The sequence below is a fragment of the Perissodus microlepis genome, chromosome 22 (genome assembly GCF_051167445.1).
Source record: "Perissodus microlepis isolate ML-2025 ecotype Zambia chromosome 22, ASM5116744v1, whole genome shotgun sequence".
Lineage (NCBI taxonomy): Eukaryota > Metazoa > Chordata > Actinopteri > Cichliformes > Cichlidae > Perissodus > Perissodus microlepis.
The window spans coordinates 7,502,273-7,523,239 of NC_140481.1; the positions used below are offsets into that span (position 1 = coordinate 7,502,273).

The following is a 20,967-nucleotide window of genomic DNA, read 5'->3' on the forward strand; positions in this document are numbered from 1 at the left end:
AGCTTTGACACATCTAGCAGTGCTGTGCACACTTGAGGTGGAAAAAACACTAAACCACCCGTAAAATGCAATATAACAATATTATGAACCCTTCTTTCATAAGATTGAAGATCAGTTAAGATGGAAACTGATAATCGGTGTAACACTATATTGTTTATAGTTTGTTTATACAGAACTGGCACTAAATTGGCTGTAAGCTATTTGTCATGGCAGTCACATGAGGCTGTAGAAGAAAAGACCTTTAAATATAGTATATAAAAAATTTTAAAAGTTGCATTTTCTTACACATTCGGTAGAACACACTCACACACCATATATTATATATATAATATACATTATATATATATATACATATAATTTAAGACTTACAATATAAATATATTAAACTGTAATTTTGCTGGTATCTAAAGCTAATTGATAAAAAATAGTAATATCATAATCTACTATAATAACACTTCTGATTACATATTTTAAATGTAAATATTGTCTATGTCTATATGTTAGCCCTGCGACAGACTGGTGACCTGTCCAGGGTGTACCCCGCCTCTCACCCTATGACAGCTGGGATAGGCTCCAGCGCGGGGGGGCGGTAGTGAATGGATGGATGCCTATTCTTAAGGAAATATTAAGTATCATCAATCCCAAGGTATTTTTTTTACTCAGGCTGACAACATCTCAAAATGAAAGTGTTCTTATTTGAAAGTAAAATGATACTATTTTTGATTGAATCAATATCGATGAGAGGGTGGCACATGTTGCCAGCCCCTCCCAGGGAGTTAGAATTACGCCAATTAACTGAAGGAGCCTTTAAAACTCAAGCAGGAAGGCTCAAGCAGGAAGGCTCAAGCTGACCCACATGTTCATTGACAGAATCTTGTAGCTGTAAGCGGCAGTGCTGACCACTGTTCCACCGTGCCATAAACATCTTGGTTTTTTACTCCCAGTTTTGACCAGTTTCTTTGTCTTTTTTCTGGAATAGTCGTCCAGAAATTTGTAAGAAGCTAAACCTATCTGACACAAAATTACCTAGCATCATCAAACTAACTACATATTCACATGCCATCAGAAATCACTCGGTTCTGACACTCTTCTGGTGTACTGTGCTTCTCACAGGTACTGGACTGTTATCACATCCTGCACATTAAAACCTGCTGAAACGCCCTTCAGCTTTAGCCACAGTGCTTCTGTGCTGGAAATAATCAGCTTACAGCCTCTGCTCTGCATCTGCTGTGTGTGTGTGTGTGCGTGTGTTTGTGTGTGTGTGTTCGTTCGTGTTCTGCCTATCAGTAAAGCACACAGAACTCGCCACACAGATTTGCTCCTCATGATATTAATAAGAAAGGGCATCTTAGTCGGTGCAGTAGGAGACGCCGTAAACAACACTCCAGTTCTCCCAGTTAACATTCTGACTTGAAAATCCTAATCTTACTGCGCATGAATCACAGTCATTAAATCCTTCAGCTGAGTGTGTGGCACGATCCTTCACAAGTAATTCATTTTTTTCTGAAGGGCACAGACAATTGAAATGTCAAGCACACGCTTTCAAAGAGGACACAGTAAGGGAATTGTATGATGAATGTAATTGTTCTATCTGTGGCCAGAATGGCAGCTTTATGTTTATGATTCAGTCTGTGAGGTATGCAGGCTCAGTGCATGACCTTGTGGAAAGAGCTGCAGAGGAGAGGGGAGGGCCGCAGCCTTCCAATTACAATATGCATGCAAGATCTTCACTGTAATATACGTAGCTGCAGTGTTTCTTGCTGTCTACATATGCTAATGGCTGGTGAAACATTGCAGTGTAGTCAGCAGCTTAGATATTAGTGCATCAAAAATGCACTATACCAATCTATATCAAGTGCTAATCAAATGTATTGGATTATTTGATCATCAGAAAGTGTCACGCCAACTATTAAAGCAAAGGTTTTGGCCGTTTGCTGCTCTGTAGCATTCAGGTGAGCATTAACACAATGGAAAAATTGTTCGCGGAGTGGATGACCCAGCAAATACACCCCAAGATCAGACCATAAAATTCTCAGAGAAACTGCAAAAAACCTAAGAGCTGCATTTCAGACTCCACAGAGCTCAGTTAGTGTCAGACGTTAAAACTCATGATAGTACAAATATATAAAATATTGCTTATATAAAAGAATTGCCCAGAGAAAGTCTCTTCTCTCTAAAAAACAAAAAAAACAAAACAGGACTGAATGGCTTAGGTTTTGCAAAGCTGCATTAAACACAGTATATCAACAAAACAGCCCATGCCAGCTGTCAAGCATGATGGTGGAGGGATAATTATTTTAACTTGTTTTGCAGCCACAGGATCTGGAAACCTTGAGTCAACCATGAACTCACAAACATGAGCATATATCAAAGTATTCTAGAGTCAACGAGACGCCATCTGTCTGACAACTAAAGCTTGGCCCGAATTAGGTTATGAAACAAGATAATGAAACCAAACACAAATGTGAAAGTCTAGACATCAGCCTGACTGAAATGCTATGGCGGGACCTTAGACTAGCTTAGACTAGACTAGCTTAGCATGCTGGAGTTTTCCTTACTGTATATGAAGAAGTATTTTATAAAAACCGCAATTTGTGAATTTGAGGAAAGTTACATGTTTAAAACAAATCATGAGCTCAAGCATCTACAGTCACCTATAGTTTGGGATAATGTGTGGGCCTACAGTTGTGTAAACAGGTAGCATTCTGTCAAGACACAAACTACAATACTTGTGTCATTATTTAAGCAGCTTTTAGGTGAAAAGACTGAATAGTAAGCACCATTAGGCACCTCTAAAAATGAGTTACATTATTAAATACATTTGTGTCAGCTAATCTGAGCTAAAGTAACAAAACTGAAGCCTCCTCTGTCTGGAAAAATGATCTACCTCTTTCTTTACAACATGTAAAAAAGCTGATCCTCCAGGATTCAGCAGCCCTAAAAATAGACAAACTGCTATTCTTCATTTCTATTCAACTTGACATTATGGTGGCTACTTGGAACCAGCAGTAATGAGGGAGCAAGAAATTCTTCTTAATCAAAAACCCCGTGGCTCCTGTCACTGTGTTTTAGGTGAAAACACTCACACATCATCTTTACAATCACGCACTCATGGACAGTTTGGTGTTGCTGGTGGTGCTGTCCTCTATAGCAGTGAGAACACTGACAACAGCTGCATGCCTGAGACTAATATCCTGCTCGTAAAACAATACATAGAAGACCAAAATGCCCTCACAATCTAAAACATCCTAATGAAAACAGTAGGCTGCACTGTCACAAGTACAGCTGGTGTACACACACACGCACACATACACACACTGCTCCAGTCATGATAGGCTAAAAATAGTCAATATTGAGAATCAGGATTGGCAGTGAAACAGCTTTCTGCAACGCCACAGATCCACATTTTGACAGTTAGGTAGGTTTGGAAGCCTTCAGTCATAACCTATGAATACAAATATGGACGCAACAGAAGAAGAATATTTCATGATCTTTGAGGAACCTGAAAGTAATTGTATATTTGTATAGGAATGAAGCATTCAATGTTCACAAAACTTTCACTACAGTGTATTTTTTGGTGATTGTTTACACTTTTTTTCTAAATAAGTAGGAAACAAATGTGTTTTAGAAATTTAAAGAGCTTTTTCAATACATGGACATTTTCCTTAAGATGAGTTTTTCTATTATGCAGCACAGTGCAGCTTTAAGCCGGCTTTGCCCTTTTCAGCCAAGACTAAAGACTTTCCCTGGATAACTGAAAATCCAATACAATTTTATTAAACGTTTAAGAGTTATTGTTTGAAATGTTTTGAAGCTATTTTAGATGCCAGATATTCTGCAGGATGAGTCACTCAGTTTTTAAATCCTAAATCACATCGGTAAGACAGGGCCATAAAATTCCCAGACAGCGCTCTCACTCTCTACAGATCCTGGATAGCTGGCACAGTGGTGGGACTACTGACTGTTTACTGTAACCTTTTGTAAATTTCTGTCTTTTATCCACAATAGCAGTGAGAGACTACAGTGCATTTGGAGACAAATCTGAGTACTCAGCAGTCAAATTGCTGGTTGTTTTATTTTCCTATTGTCATTATTATTATTATTATTATTATTATTATTATTATTATTATTATTATTATTATTATTAACATTATCACCTGTCATCTGTTGACAGCTCTACGTTAAGAAAACAGTCACATCTTTAATTGATACTTTTTTAAATATAGACATCAACATTTTATATTCAATTTTTTAATATGGTGCCAATTTAAGGTGGTTTAAATTCTTAGGTAAAGATGCTCCCACATTAGAGAGGACCACATGTTGAGACAGTCCCTAATGGTAGGGAGAAAAACTGCTTTTAATAGGAAGAGACCTCAGGCAGGCTCAGGGGTCTTCGGCTGACTAGAGAGTAAGGGGCAAAAGAAGAGAAAAAGGGAGGGCATGCAATAGCAGCATATAAATGCAAGGGGAGTCAAAGTACGGGAGTGACAGTGGTCGATGCATCATAGGAAGCCTACAGCAGCTTAATGGTTCAGGATTTCCAGAACCAGCCTCAACAGTAAGCTTTAAACAGGAAAATTGGAGACTTAATCATAAAAGTAGAGAAGGCGTCTGTCTTCTGAACCCAAATGGGAGCTAGCTTCACAGTGACCTCCCATTCTACTTTTGGAAACTTGAATTATATGCTAGAAGAATACATTTAAGCTCAATTCTGGATTTAACAGGAGCAAATAAAGAGGAGCCAGTATGTGAGAAATATTATCTTTCCTTCTAGTCCCTTCTATCATTCATGCTGCAACATTTGGGGTCACTTAGTGGCTTTTCAGAGTGCTTTGAGGACGAAGAATTTGAATGTTCCAGCTTAGAAGTTTAGAACAACTGCATCAATTATTCTTTCAGGATCACTCATAGACAGCATATGAATGTGCAGATGAATGAAGACTAGTTTAGAGATTTGATTAACCTCTTATATCCCTGCAAGGTTCAAATCTTGTCCTTTGTATCCAATTTATACCTGTCTGATTTGAAAATCTTAGAAGAATTGTGAAACCAAGACACATCTAAGTGACTTGATTTGAAGGGTGACATCTAGTTTTTCTTACTTGCATGTTACTGAAATGTAATCTAATACTACATGTTTCACTAGTCACCACTGGGCAGGGCTCGCAAAATCGCTAGCCCGACGTCCCGGGGCTAGCGATATCTCCGGTCGGGCGACCGAAATCTATCTCAGCCCCGCCCATCGGGCTATATGATTGCCCGACGGGCGGGGCTGAGATAGATTTTTATGACTTATTTTGTGTGCGAGGAAAACTCTTTGTTTACCGGAACAAATTTGAATCTATCAGACAGATGCTGAAGTAATGTTATTTTTACAAATTGACTCAAATCTGAGACCATTACTGAGATCATTAGTAACCTTCACTAGTGCTGTTTTTTGCTATGATGCGTTCTAAACCTTCACTTAAACTCTTTGTTTATTTGAAGAGTTTCAATTGACCAGCTTAAAAGACTCTGGTACTACAATACTACAGGTGTTCACAGCCAGGCCATGTAGAAATGACTGCAGTGTACAGAATCTTATTAAGCTTTAGCTAATATTTTTCATGAAATATTAACTATATTCAATATTCAGTCTTTTTCAAAAAAAACACAGTGTGTTAACTGAAAGGTTTATTTGGTCTAATTTTATCATGTCTGGTAATTTATTAATGCAGGTAAATTTGGAGTCTGTGTGTTGTTTCTCAATGCAATTTACCTTTAACTGTTAGAATGTCATTCAAACAAGTTTAAAAAGATCCAAAACTGTATGAAAAGATCGATCAGAAATGACCACAAAACAGCCAAACATGGTTGTAAAAATATTCAAAAAGAGAAAAATGGTGAAGCAACACAGAACAACCTTTGTAGTCACAAACTACACACAGAGAACAACACTATATATGAAAGCACAATGACTAAAGGGTGATGCCAACTAACTGCTGAGAGACACCAAATGGCCAGAAAGGGACAATGAAGAAATTAAAATGTGACAGAAATTGACCATGAAAAAGCACCAGTAAAATGGCCAAACATGAGGCAAAAAAACAATAACCATGGTCTAGTGCCCAGTGTCAAACTAAAGTATTCAGACTCCACATATGCTCCACCATCTATTTAACAAAACTACACAAACAGATTACTGAACACAACACAGCAAATTAAGAGTTCCTCCACACACCAGAACGAGTGGTAAAGTTGATGCGTGTGTTTCTCAGAGTGTGAGGAAGTACACATCGTCTGTCTTACCTGCATTGTCTTGTGTTGTTGCTATGACCCTGTGGGGCACTCGAGGTGAGACCTTCAGCCCTGCTCGTATCTGGTAGAACCTGAGGTGGTGGATAAAAACAGAACAGTCACGCTTAATGAAGCAGCACTGCTTAACTTCAACCTTTGGAGTCTGAGAGTAGGTGAAAGGTATCAACACCACTTTAAGTTTTAACAATTTTTTGTATGTTTATTTTAAATTACTTTCGATTTACTGTCTCTGTTTGTACTCTTTGTATGTTTATTGGTTTTATTTTTATTTTTTATCTTTATCCATTTCCTTAGTGTTATTTCTCCAGTGCTTTAGATCCACTTTATTGGTATTACAGTTTGTAATACTTGTAATAATTGTTTCTCAGGGTTTGTTTCTTTTGATTCAAGAGTTTCTCTGTCTCAGGTATATATTTATATAAGTATAGGTATATATTCTTTCTGTGCCCTTAGTTTCCTTTTAGTTTCTAGATTTGATAACAGTTTCTCCATAAGACCCTTGGCTTTCTCTCCTGTGTCAAGTCCTGTCTCTGTGTGAGGTGTTTCCCTGTTTAGTTATTTCCTGTTTTATTGTTTCAGACATGCGTTCCTTGTACTTTGTCTGTATTTTTGTCTCGTTGGTGCTCTTTGACCTAAAGGTTTTAGTTTTTTATATCCTTAGTATTGGCTTTCGATTCCCATTCCCACAAAATATTTTCTTGACAGAAATGTTCTTAAGCCCATCTTTCATTTAACTTTGCAGTTGTTTGTAAAACTATTCTTCAACTAAAGCCACTTAAATTCAAAAGATGTTAAATATCACATCTAGCCTCTTCCTAACCATCCATACAAACTCCACACAGAAAGGCCCTGGACACTTGGTGGAATCAAACTCAGGCCCTTCTTCTATGAGGCAACAGTGCTAAACACCACGCCATCATGCTGCCCACGCCAATTTCTGGCTAATTAACATTCAGTTTGCATGTTAGTATAGTGGAAGTGAAGTGGAATGGTACTTAAAAATTCCATAAAATTGTCTGTTCATATTACTGTGTTCACCAGGCCCACTTGTTTTGTAGTTAAAGACTTGGAGCAGAGGTTGCTAGGACAATTAACAATTAAAACATATAAATAAATGGTTTGGAGGCAATGTATGTGTTACCCAACCATTTCTGGAACATAACTGTACATTGTACCATGTATTTATATTAATGTGATAAACTCATTTAACATATTTGCCACTTATAGTTTGACTTGCTGAAATTTCTACAAGTGAAAAATGCAGTTACAGATCTTTGTAACTACATTTTTTAACAAAAAAGAAGATCCGGGGAAACTGATTTAAGGTATGTGCAGTTTTGGCATTGTGAAATTCACCTGGAGCCTAATACAGAAAGCTTTGGCTAATTTGGCTAACTTTGCAGCTCTTGTTTAAACCAACTTATTGCAGTAATCCTGTTTACTGAAACTGATTACAGTCTTTGTTTTCAGATTCTAACGTGCTTTCCATTAACTTAATGAGAAAATAACATTAAAGCTACACAAAGTTGCCCATCAATTGCACAAATATTCTTATACTATTAAAGAATTATTGACAGAGGGTTATTAATTAGGTAAAAGTATTGGAAAATATCTCAAATAGGGTTCATTTGAAATGATAAACAGTCTTTTTATGTTAAAAATGTATCATTTACATTGAATCATTGTGACCCAAAGCAGATTTGGGTAAAACCTTCACATCATTAGCAAGCTGAGACCAAAGCATGGCTGTGAACTTGATTATGTCATCAGTGTGTTAATGACAGCGCTCGATAGAGAAGATGTCACAATAAAGAAAATCAAAAAGGTGTTTTTTGGAAAGAAAATAGGTCAATTTAGTGATCACTTCTTACTCATTTGCTATGTAATGGCAGAGATGTATAAACAGCAGTGTTCCATGAATAGTTTTCAACAAGCTGAATTGTTTTTATTAAAAGGCTAAATTGCAGAAAGCACAGAATACTGAATAAGAAAATGCACCTGTGTTTTTAAAACTTACTTTTCGTATTACAGTATAAAATGTAAATGCTGCTTATCGCCATTTTATCCTTTGCAAATCAAATGCAGATTTAATCAGTATTCCTAATGCAATCAGTGGACAGCTGTGTGGCCCACTAGTCTAGCACAGGGATTAGTATTGACTTAAGAAAGCACATTTCAGTGTGGGAAGATGTGTAGATGTTGGTAACTAAACTATTCTCTGTCCATAGGGCTTTATCTTTACACTGGGGTCAGATTTTGTTTCGTGCTCACAACGGATCTCTTCTGATATCACAGAGCAACGTGGCATCGAGTAAAAACAAACATATTAGTGCACTCAGCTGAAGGGATTATCGTGATAAAGCTTTAGCCCATCACATTTGGAGAGGGTAAATTATTTTGATAAAGCTGGTGTTTCACTGAGCCAAATGACATGTTTTAATCTGCAGACAGAGGAGGCTACACAGGGCCCTTTTTTAGTCTGGGAATATCATAAAAACTGCAACAAGAAAGAAGAACTACCTCTATCATTAACAAAACCTTTTAAACTCCCTATTTGTAAAGCACTGGATGTAACATCTGTCTTTTTCATTAATAATACTACATTATATAATAATAGGAAGACGAATTTGCATTACAGTCAGTCTGCTGGGGGCCTCACTGCTTCATTTTCATTTGCTTCTCTTGAACACTGTTCCAAACAGCACTGTCAGTGCTCTGCATGTGACATTTTGCAACACTTTACTGCAAACATTTCCTCTTTAGGCCTGTGCATCGGCTAGCAATAGCAGAATTAGCAGCTACAACACTCTAGCTAGTTAGCGCCAGTTTTGATATAGCTTTTGGACTTTAGCCACATCAAAAGCTTTAGATTGTGCTAACAAATTGAACTAATGTTTGAACTAATTTTAATTAGTTGTGTACACAAGCTCTGTGTCAAAAAATAGCATTGTTATTGTTCTATGATGAAACAAACAGAGATTTTGATATTAGCTAACAATGGTTGCATTTAACCAGCAGAGTATTTAACTAGCAGCAGAAATAGAAATAGAAATTTTCCAGTAAATTAAATGATTCAGGATATGTGCACTTTTTAAATACTATTAAATATATATAAGAAAAAATCTTACCCCCTTTGAAAGAGATCCACATTGTGAAACTTGTGCAACTCTAGAGAAAACTCCACTGTTCCCTGTACTTCAGACATGATATGATCCCACTCATCACCTGTCAAAAAAGAAAACAACCAATCAATATGATGTATAAGACCAATGAGCCAAAATAACACCAAATCCACACTGAGAGGTAAGACAAATGATGACATTTCTAAAACTAGCTCCCATGGAAGTGATACTGCATGACTCATTCAGTCCACTGCAGTGTGGATAGCAGACTGTATGAGACAAAGATAGAGACCCTGGTCTGAATATAGTTCTCATTACCAGTGGTCAGGTTAATGTTGCACATATGACAACCACCCCAGTGATTGAATTATGTCACAGTAAAAAAATGAATGCGTGCAGCTGTATGTTCTCTGTCTTCTATCTACCTTAAAAAGAAAAGCTGTGAGCCAGGTTCTATTGTAGAAAACATCAGTTTATTGGCAGCAGTAGCACTGTCGCATTACCTTTATAGTACATTTGAATAATAATAACTTTTATAACACAGCTATGTTTTTCATTTTTAAACATCACTTTTGTACGCCCAATATTTTAAAACACAAAGAAGAAGAGTCTGTGGTGCCCATTTATTCAAAAGAAAGGGTGATTATCTATCACAGTTTTGTTTACTGTAGCACAATTTTTTTTGAATCCATCCTTTGGATACACAACACAGAAACCCATTATCTTTCTCCAGAAGCCTTACTATTATACAGTTATATAAACTAATATTGAATTTCCATTGTCTCTTGACTTAGGTATCTATTGGGATCTCTTATTGGTAGGATCTAATAGGTATGTGGGATCCTGGGAATGTGCTTAAATAAATCACAATTATAAACCCATGTGTCCAAAATAACTTCTGATCAGTACTGTACATACTAGACTTGCTGACTCTCCGTTCATTCATACCATATTAAAAGTACTACCTGTCACTTGTAATTAAAGCTCAGAACATGAACCATCCAATTTACTACAAACATTAGATACCAACCTCGTAGTACACGGGCTATAAAGTGCTATGAGAGCTGAAACACGGCAAGTTTGAGCTGCCATCAATCGAAAGGTGCTCAAACACTGACTGTGTTTACAGTCAAGCATATTAAGAAACCCATCATTAAACCCTTTGAAATATAACACCACCATGTGTGTGGTATTGGGTGAGTGTTCCTGTAAGCACTGTAAAAACTATAAAAGCAATATTACTATAAAGTAAGATGTACACAGTGACGTATCATTACAGGTAAACAGTGCTGGGAAACACCTTTTAGAAGTGCAGCTTGTGCATAACAAGCAGTCCTCAGCATAGCTGGCTTAAAAGCATAAGTCCACTTTCATTGACCAGTAAAGAATTATCTATCTGATTTCATTTCATCAGAGCTCAGACACTCAGAGGGTATATCATTTGAATTTGCAATACGGAAAATGGGAAAAAAAAAATACAACTCTCCCTGTCTTAGTATTCAGTGTATTTATATCGATATAGCATGAGGTTTAGCACTGTTGCCTCACAGCAAGAAGGTGATGGGTGTATTTGCAGTTAGGCTAATTGGTGATTCAGTATTGCCCATAGGTGTGAATGGTTGAGTTAGTTTAAAAAAGGGGCCTTTGGGGCACTTTTTTTAAAGCTTCAAGAGACTTGTTTTAAAACGAATGCACTTTAAAATACTTACACGATGTGCTAATAGCTAAACTACAGGTATGTCAACTGGTTTTTCTATTTTTATCTAATTTTTTTTAAATTGAGGATTATGTAAAAGGAGTCCTTGACTACACACATAGTATTTCATTAACAGCTAAACTATATGTATGAGTCAGACAAAAGCACAGACGGTATCAGAGCGTCTAGGCCAAGCTAACTTGGAGGTGCCAAGCTAGCTTAGCCGGGAGCAATCTTCCTCTAAGCAAAAAGACTTCTGGTGGTATAGAAGGCTACATGAAATCACCCGCCTTCAGGTCACTTTAGGTGTCACCTTAATAAACATTTCCCTGAAAATGATGGTCATTCTACGAGTAAGGAAGAAAGATTATCTGGAATATCCTCATTGGGGAAAAGTTAGTAAGTTGTTATCCAATGAGCATCTAATGGTGAGTTTCTGAGTCAGTTATTGTACCATTTGCATAAATGTGTCTGGGCTGGGACAAAAAGGCTTCTTTTATTTCAGAATTTTTTCAAGATTCTTTTAAGAAGATGTTAAAGAAAAAAGTCTGACTTGTCCCTTCATCTGAGCAGAGAAATTAATTCCCAGTGTCCTCTCTTAACACTTTATTTGACCAAATAGGGTGAATCTAAGGTGTCCTGACAGTTGGCAGAAAAACGCTCTCTTCTAATGCTGATAAGATGGATTAGAAGATTCCTGCCAACAGTGGAGAAAGAAAGTAAAATCCAGTGCCCACATTAAAGCTGAAGACCATAAAAGCAAATGAGTACAGTCCTGAGACACACAGTACCCTTCACTAATGTAGTACATCAGCTGCCCACTGCCGCAAATGGCCTAAGGAGACAAGTAACGACAGAGACGCTTTCTCTTTGTGCTGACTCGGCATGCTGCTTGTAAGAACAGTTATAGGTCATTTGATGGGAGACGGTGAGATGATGAAATATGTTTCTTTTTGCGCCGCTTAAGATATAGCTAAAGCTGCTTTGTCGCTTCCTTAATTCACTGAACTGTTGTGCAGGCCACCGTTATACTTATCTGTTATCTACTGTCTCCAACATACATAATAAGAAGGAGCAGCTCACTTCTCCGGCAATGTGTTAGGTAGGCAGTAAGTCGAATGAACACTGTGTACTTGATAAAATGGAAGCTCACAGGCCGGGGACTTACCGTAATATGTTTTTATTTCCCAGTGAAACAATCAGCAGCCTACAGTACATGACAAGAGCACCCAGACGCATGCACTGATTATCAGCCTGTGTTGAAAATTCATCAATACGTTAATCAAATCAGCGAGGCACACGCCAAAGCACCCACGCTGACAGCTCCAGAGGCATACAGCTGTCAGTCATCTAAGAGAGACACACTGTGTTTCTTTTCATGACGATGACAACAATGATCTTGGTTGATGAAACGCCCCACCAGCTAAACTGCAGCATCGGACCTTTTAAAGCATTCTCTGTACCTTTACGTCAGCATTAATAAATTAGTGAATGAGTTGAATGTACATGCCTGTGGAACTGAAATTGAAATGGTGGCATTTAAGGAATAAGAGAGAATTACAATGCAGTTCAGTGTTATTAATATAGCGCCAAATCCCAACAACAGTCACCTTAAGGCGCTTTATATTGTAAGGTAAAGACCCGAAAATAGTACAACAACAGAGTTTTATTTTATTACCAGTAAGAACTGCTCGATTTGCATAACTCTTGCAGAAAGTAGAACTCATAACTTTCTTTTTTCTTCCATTTGTTCAATTTCCTCAATTTTTTTATAAACCCATTGCACACGATGCTGCTATAAGCCCGATTTTTAGATAATACATGTTTGGGAATCGGTGTGCTGGTGCCCAAATACTAAACAGTTTTTTTTGTCTGTTTGTTTTGTAGATTCGACAAAAGAAATTGAACAGATGTTGAGTTTTTGCAACATGCTGCTAGTGACAAAGTGCCTAAAGGTACAATTTACATTTGGTTCTTTGCTAAGCGGTGTGTTATGTGTAGACACAACCCTGGCTTACCCTTTGAGTTAGGAGGCCTCTTTTATGCCTGAATGATTAACAGGTCAATGTCAACTAACATAACAAGTAAAAACACATTCCTGCATTCATACAATGTCCTTAATACACTGTTGAATTAACTGTGTTCAAGCACAGCTCCCAGACATCTCTACATAACCTGTAGCCAAACTACACTTGGAATTTTCTGCTTGTGCAATTTTGTGAATTATCTCTTTCTTACTAGAAGCAAATCATTAAACACTAATAGTTGCAAAACACCCATCTGCTGTCTTATTATTATTTAATGCAGGCCACAAACACACCACACACTCTGGCATTCTTGGAGGTCTAGAGTTTGCAACTTGGCTAATTCTACCACCTTAAGGAAAACCTAAAAACTCTTTGTTGCCCTTAAGCTGCCCTCTTTCCTTTGCTGCAGCTCCTGTTGGCGTCAGCTCAGCTGGGACCACCGATGACATCTCCAGTGTCAATTTGAGAACGGATGAAGAAGCAACACGTTCACAGTGTCTGCGTGTGAAATAAGCACATTTTTGCAGGCTTAGCAGGCATAAATGTCACTGTAAGACAGAGAGTCATTGTTTGCCATGAGCTGCTGTACGTGCACATAGCTCAAAGAACCGGAAATTAATCTCAGACATTATTCCACTGATTAACATCCACATCCCTCTCCAGCACACAACAACAAAAAGCTGTCACCAAATATGTGACAAAGGGCCGTTAGGTTACAGCACCTTCTTATAAGCAAGGGTATCAAATCACAGTTGCTGTAGCAAATCCATCATTTTCACCATCTCTAATTTCGAGAGAAAGCTATCTGCAAATTGGTTATCTGGAGTGGCACTTTACAGAAATCCACTGAGCCAGCCCAGCAATCATGTGATGGTATAATCTAGCATTTGCTAAAACCCCTACATGATGCTGTATTATGCTCTCTGTTGTTAAATTACAATATTACAACGCCAAATCCCTGCAAAAAAAAGGATAAAAACGAAAGAGAACAAGAGAGAGAAGGAGTGGGCCGAGTTATGGAGTTAAATGAATCAGAATATGACTTTGAGAGGATGTGACTGGCATCGTTGCAATCGCCAAATTAGATTCTCTGAAGATCAAAAGGCTTTTCTGCTGGCGTTTGGAGGGCTGCATGCAATCCGTAAACAGACGTACTATTTGTATTCACAACTCTGAAGCACTGTTCACTTGTATGGAAACCAAATGCTGGTCACGTTGTCCAAAGAAAAAACTAGTTAAAAGTGTGAAGATGGGCATTAAAATGGAATGCTCGGTGTTGGATTAACTGGTTTCAAAGTACTCTAACCTCGGCGTTATGTTCTATAATGACATTTTGAGATCAGTCAGCTACACCAGTCCCTGAATTTGTCACATTAGTACATGAGCAGCATTATTAAATGAAGACTATTTGCCCTTATGTCATCAGTTATGTCTGTTTTAGCATTTTTGCACACTAACTGTGGCAAAGTTTCAGTCTCTGCTGTGTTTGTGTTACGCTATTTGAGCCTACAGAGGGACAGCTTTGACAAAAATCCTTTGTTATCAAAAGAAATCCAGTGCTGCACCAAACACAGTTGCCAGTTATCAAAATTAAACCACACTGTAGTATGTGGATTGCTTAAAGACAATTATCAATGCTTTTATTTTGAAAGCTACATGTATTTTCCCCATTGCTTCTTCAGCTTATCACTGTAGAGTGGGCTTAAATGTTTTGTTTCCTCAGTGGTGACCACATATATGCAATAGGTCAGACAGAGACCCTCAGCTGCCATACAGAGGAAACGCATATGGACTATGAATTTAACCCGTTAGCCTCCGTGTTTTAAGCAAATCCGTGAGCCTTGCAGCTCTGGCGCCGAGCAGCAGTGTACTACAGAAAGCAGCTTTCTCTGTTGTAATGTATGACAGCTGAGCTTCCCTCTATCCTCTCGTGTTCCGAAGACAACAAACCAGCCAGCAAAAGACAGAGGAGGAAGGTGTCACATGAGGAATAAAACAGCCTCACCTTAGCGCTGATGTGGAGTGATATCCGCAGAGGGTTTCTGGTCCAAGCCTCTACTGGAGTGAATAGCTGTTTGCGGACGGATGCGCGGATGTAAATGTTTATATCATCGCTTCTCCTGCTGCTGCTGCTGTTGCCATGGTTATTCATCCAGACCCTGTGTGTTCTGCAGTCCCCTCTCGCTCCCCGTCTCTCTCTCTCTCCCTCCCTCCCCTGAAGGGAATTTCAGTTTGGGAAAAGTATCGCTGAGTGGCCGTGTCTTTGTGCACAACGCTGACCGCATATACTGACTGTGGATAGTTTCACAAGGTGAATTTTAATACTCACCAGCACCCAGTCAGCGTAGTGCTGCTGGTGTCCGTCCGGCAGGGCGGGCTGACGTCAGAGCCGGCCCCCTAAAAGCTGAAGTGAACCGTGCACTCGGAAATTACCATGATAAGAAACAAAAGGGTGGCTGTTATGCAAACAAAGTGTTATTGCAATAATAAGCAGGCGGACGACACGTGATTTGGACACACTGTTGGGCTTAGTGGAAGGAAAAATAATAATGACTAAAAATGAAATGCGTGATTGCTTAGAGAAAAGAGCCGTTTGATAGGTGACCATAGGTTTCTTTGGGAAGCGGTTTGATTATAACCCATAATTATCCTCTATGATGCACATACAAATTATCATTTTTTAAAATGAGGTTGCTATATGGCAACAAAGTTTGAATAAAGTTTCTTTTATCCATCATATCTTTAACAACATGTGTATTACCATCCATTCGCTTCCGCTTATCCTTTTCAGGGTCGCGGGAGGCGCTGGAGCCTATCCCAGCTATGGGGCGAGAGGCGGGGTACACCCAGTCTGTCGCAGGACCAACACACAGGGACAGACAACCATTCGCACTCACATTCACACCTAGTGGCAATTTGGATTGTCCAATTAACCTATCCCCACAAGCTGCATGTCTTTGGACGGTGGGAGGAAGCCGGAATACCCGGAGGGAACCCACGCAAACACGGGGAGAACATGCAAACTCCACACAGAAAGACCCCAGCCTGATGGTGGAATTGAACTCAGGACCTTCTTGCTGTGCGGCAACAGTGCTAACACACCATGCCACCGTGCTGCCCACTTGTATTACCATAATAATGTTAACAAATCAACATTCATATTCAAACAGAGGCAAGAAATTCTTTATTTATATGTTTTATTATGTGAACCATTATCATACATTATATTTTACAGTAACAGTGTGGTGTTTGGAATTGGATGTGAAAAGCAAAGGATGGATCTGACTGACAAGTCATTAGCCAAGGAGCATATCCTGGATAATAATTTACAAAGTCATAAAAAATTTACATTTTTAAATTTAAATTATAAAAATAAAAAAATATAAAATGGATCCAGGTCATATGAGCTTGTACATGAACGGATATGTATCTGATCTGGGCCGAATGAACTGGGAAATGACTGCATCCAAATGGTTTCCAGTCCTGATCTGTTCCATATTCATTTTGTTGTGCAACTAGAATCCGTTACTTAGCCGTATCCATTATGCATCCGTGGTAGATCCAGTCCATGGTAATGAGCTAAAACTAGCAATTTAACCCATAAACTTATCAGGAAAGTGTTCATGGAGGCCACAGAGCATGGGAGCAAGGATTTCTCCAACAGATGTTTATTACAACCAGAAGTCTTTTTGGAACCAGTGGAGTCGCTCCCTACTGCTCATTGAACAAGATTTGTACGGCACTTCCATGTTAGCTTTGTGTTTGCGACCCAAAAACTGTCCAGGATTTCCTTACCTGTTTTGTTTTCAATGCCATTTTGTTTTCCTGTGAGATTTTTCTGGCTCCACACAGGTTTTTGGCCCTAAAACCGATGCATTCTCCTGTCTGTATTTTACCCACTACCAACACTTCAGCTGTGTATTTGTAAGTTTATTGGCTAAATCCTCCACTGTGTTCAACCAACTAGTTCTAAACATAGCCTACCAGATAATGGTTAGCAGAACAGTGGGTGTTTCTAAAAACTGCTCCTGATGGAGATTTTGCTGAGGACATTGAAGCATAGCAGTAAAGTTAGAAGCAGTAAAATCAAAACAAATGGCTGAAAAATGCTATGACTCCAAACAAAATGATACAGTAAGCAATTTCTGCCCCCTAGAATAAAACATATTGAATCATTAGGTGGACGACCTCATCTGTTTGATTGTTTTGATCATATAAGACAACAATCTGGATTCCTGATCTAGGTTTTCTTCTTGAAGACACAATAAATTCACACAGTAGCCAATGTCTAGCTTGTTCCTGGCAATCAGGTACAATTAAAAAGCCATCTGTCCTGGTTAAACAACTCTTCACTGACTAATCACTTGTCAGATAGGGGGGAGGGGAGGATTATGTAACAAATGAATAAAAATGCCCATAATCTGCTGGCTATGGCAACTGTGTGTTTAACTGCTGTCAGCAGCAGAGCATTAGTTTCCTCTAACAATTTGTTTGGTTCTTCTGTGTCTCTGATTCACCAAGTGAGTGCTGGATAACAGTTCTCCTGTGTTCTAAGCTTCACCTTCTGCTTAAAAACCCAAAGTCAATTGCTGCTTTTCTCTTGTGGCATTCTGCCATAAGCTCCAAGCACTCTTGATTAAAAGGGGAGCACTATTGATTTTCTTTTTTTCAGTTTTTCAGGCAGTTGCCAGAGCCCAGATGACTATATAGTCTGGGAAAAGAAAAGAAAAAACTGGCTGAATTTCCAGAGGTTATACAGCATGGGCACCAATTTTCAGAGAGTCCAATATCAAGCTTGCATTGCTTATTATTGCGATTAAAAGCGATATTTGTTTAATTGTACCATCAGGTTGGATTTGATAGATTTATGTAGGCATTTGTTTTTAATCCCTATCACTAATGAAGTTGAAAATTGTGTGAGTCTTAACACTGATGACCTTTTATACCTAAAGTAAAGTTACACACACTTGTATATTAGTCATATTTGCTAAAAAAGCAAAAAAACTACAACTGTTTGATGGTCCTACGCAAAATTTTCCTGCTGCTTTCTGAACAGTAAAGTTGTTAAATAAAACCAAATACTGTTCTGTTAAAAGAAGTCCAAATGCAAACAAAAAAAAATTGAGTGAAACTGCCAATAACAAAAACTATAATCCACCAAATGTGTTTATCACATCTGAATTTCACAAACTTGACAAAACAAAGAAATGTGTTCTTTCCACAGTACTACATTCATGTAGACTTCCAGTATAGAAAAGCTAAGCATACAGTATTTATCATTTTGTTTTCATTTCACATATAGTTTTTTTAACTATATGTTTAAATGTATTTATAGTTGGAACAGCTACAACAGCTAATGTTTCACTTTAGGACTGGCGTTTTTCATTAAAGATGATTTTAGCATTTTTTGGCTCTCTAATGCTAGTCAGCGGCTAAATTCCACCACTAAATGAAAAGTGCATTCAGTCTTGTTAGCATTAACTTTAGCTTCCTCCCAGCATTAGCAGTGTTAACTGAAGGCTAGACCGTCCAATTTCACAGCTGCTCACTACCCAGCCTTCGCAGTGTTGCCAACTCAGTAAGGAAAACCGCTATTGGCTGTCCTAAAAGTCGCTAGAATTTGCTAAATGATGTCATCGCCTTATTTGCATAATTGGTCATGCTAATGTAATTGTAACCTCGGTTGTAGGTTTATGTCTCATTGTGGAAGAGACATAAAGTGAGTTAAAAACGTCCTAAATGCATTTAGAATTTATTTAGAACTACAAATTAACTTTCTTTTAACAATTATTGTTTTTTTTAATGTCACAATTCCAACCCTGCTCCTTTATCCAGGTTTGGACCGGCAAAAGTGACCCGAAATAGGCACTCTGATAGAGTTACTTGGGGGAGGACTATTCTCCACCCGTGAGCGCTTTGGCACGGGCGAGGTGCCCATGGCAGCACCCGCTGCTTGTTGAGAGTAAGAGCGATACGCGCTTTCACGTCAAAAAGTCGTCATAAATGAGTCTCCCATAACACCAGAAAAAGTCACCAGATTTGTCGCTAGTCGCTTTTTAGAAAAAAGTTGCTAAGGGGGTCTGAAAACTTGCTAAATATAGCGACAAAGTCGCTAAGATGGCAACACTGGGCCTTCGGAGGACCCGGCCCACGTAGACCGCGAAGACCGGGTCCTCAGGAGGATGCAGCCTATGAATTTGGACATACCATTACCAAAGACATTGTGTGAGACACCAGTAGTTATTCTAAAACTACACTACTTTACACCCCAGAAACAACAATAGCATGTTCTGTAAGGACTTTTGCTACAGTGTGGAGTTAGCGAAACCTCCTCTGTTATCTTACTCTTTAGCTCATTAGTTAACAATTCTGTAGCCTTTTAGCTCACGTGAAATGAGGCCACATTTGAAGCTTGTGTGTATGTTTGTTACTTCTCAGGGTATAAAAAGATTTCCTCGATGGTTTAAAAAAAAAACTAGAGGGTCTCATCTGACTCCAGATCACAAGTTGCCTGGTCATGTGGCGAGTCTCATGGCTGGATCATCCCAAAATGCCTTCTCTTTCTCTCTCCTTGTGCCGTCTGTGCATGTTGTCTCATTGAGAGCAGGAGGTCTTCATTATCCAGGCAGGACACATGATCTTTCTGCTGAATCTCTGAGGAGCGCCAATATCTGTATCGTGTTTCCTTTACAACTCTCTGAGATGAGTGCGTTGGTGTGGCTACACAAACAATCGATTTGTGAAATATGATATAGTAACAAACTCTGGTAGTAAACTGAGTATCAGAAGACTGTGAGGCTATTGATTCACAATATCACATCATATAGAAGGGACAGCAGTTGCCAGGATCAATAGACCTATATACCCCAGGGAAATATAAAAAAAATAAACAGCCTTATGAATAAAAACACACTGCGGCATTTAATTTTGTCAAAGCCAAGGCATTTTTTTGTGCAATTGTGGTTAAAAGGGGTTTTCTTTTTCTTTTTTCAACAGACAGATCTGGGCCTATGAGCCAAGCAGTTCCTGCCTCCTCTGACATATTTTTGGGCAACATAACCCTGTGAGACATGTCAGCATACCTGTGCATGCTAACGAAAGCTGTATTGCAAGAAACCGCGTCATAGTCTTTGGTTTTCACTTCAGAAGATCTAAGAACCTAACACCAAAGAATCAACTACACAACAGGCAGGAAACATAAACAGTGTGTCTGCCTGAGGCCCTTCAAGGTAATAACAAGGCTTTCTTCAGCGCTACAGGCTAACATGCCTTCTCCAGGTAAACTGATGAGTAAACATGATTATGAAATCCACATTTCATCACTCTCCGGCTGCTCCTTCGCTATCTTGACGATGATTATTAGGAGAATTACACGCAGGCAGCACATGTCATTAGGAGGCACCATAAAAGAAGAGAAGCGGGCAGAGGTGTTTCACATAAAGGCCATATGGGTTTCTGCATCTTTTTAAGTGATGGTAATAAAACTTAGTCACCACCTCCAGAAAACCCCTGGCCAATAGGAGCCCACTGAACAAACTTTTTATGTGCCCTCCAAAAATGCTTGAGCATCCCCTGTGCCACTCCGGTTAATTCCTCAACATGCGCAGGTAGGACCGACTTCAAGGGAGGGAATTTCATGACCGCGGCTCCTTCTGCTTCTGCATCTCGACTGAGCGCCTCTCTGCCGAGCTCTGTCTGTGTCCCGTCACGGAGGGGGTGTGAAACATGGCCCTCAAAGTCTCCGGTTTGAGGAGGTAAATATCTCAAATATCTGTCTTTCTGTCAGGGCTCTTCATAAAAATTTTTTTTTTTATTTCCAAAT

General features: G+C 38.8%; 1 protein-coding gene across 1 annotated transcript in view; it reads right to left on the reverse strand.

The window, feature by feature from the left end:
- The window catches only part of fam135b (family with sequence similarity 135 member B), a 49,973-nt gene extending 34,532 nt beyond the window's left edge, over nucleotides 1–15,441 (reverse strand). The window contains exons 1-3 of the mRNA XM_084918675.1: nucleotides 15,151–15,441; nucleotides 9,429–9,525; nucleotides 6,292–6,371 (exon numbers count right to left, since the gene is read on the reverse strand). Coding sequence (XP_084774801.1) covers nucleotides 6,292–6,371; nucleotides 9,429–9,505 — 157 coding nt within the window. The 5' untranslated portion in view covers nucleotides 9,506–9,525; nucleotides 15,151–15,441. The remainder of the gene's footprint in view (nucleotides 1–6,291; nucleotides 6,372–9,428; nucleotides 9,526–15,150) is intronic.
- Nucleotides 15,442–20,967: the final 5,526 nt, after the last annotated feature.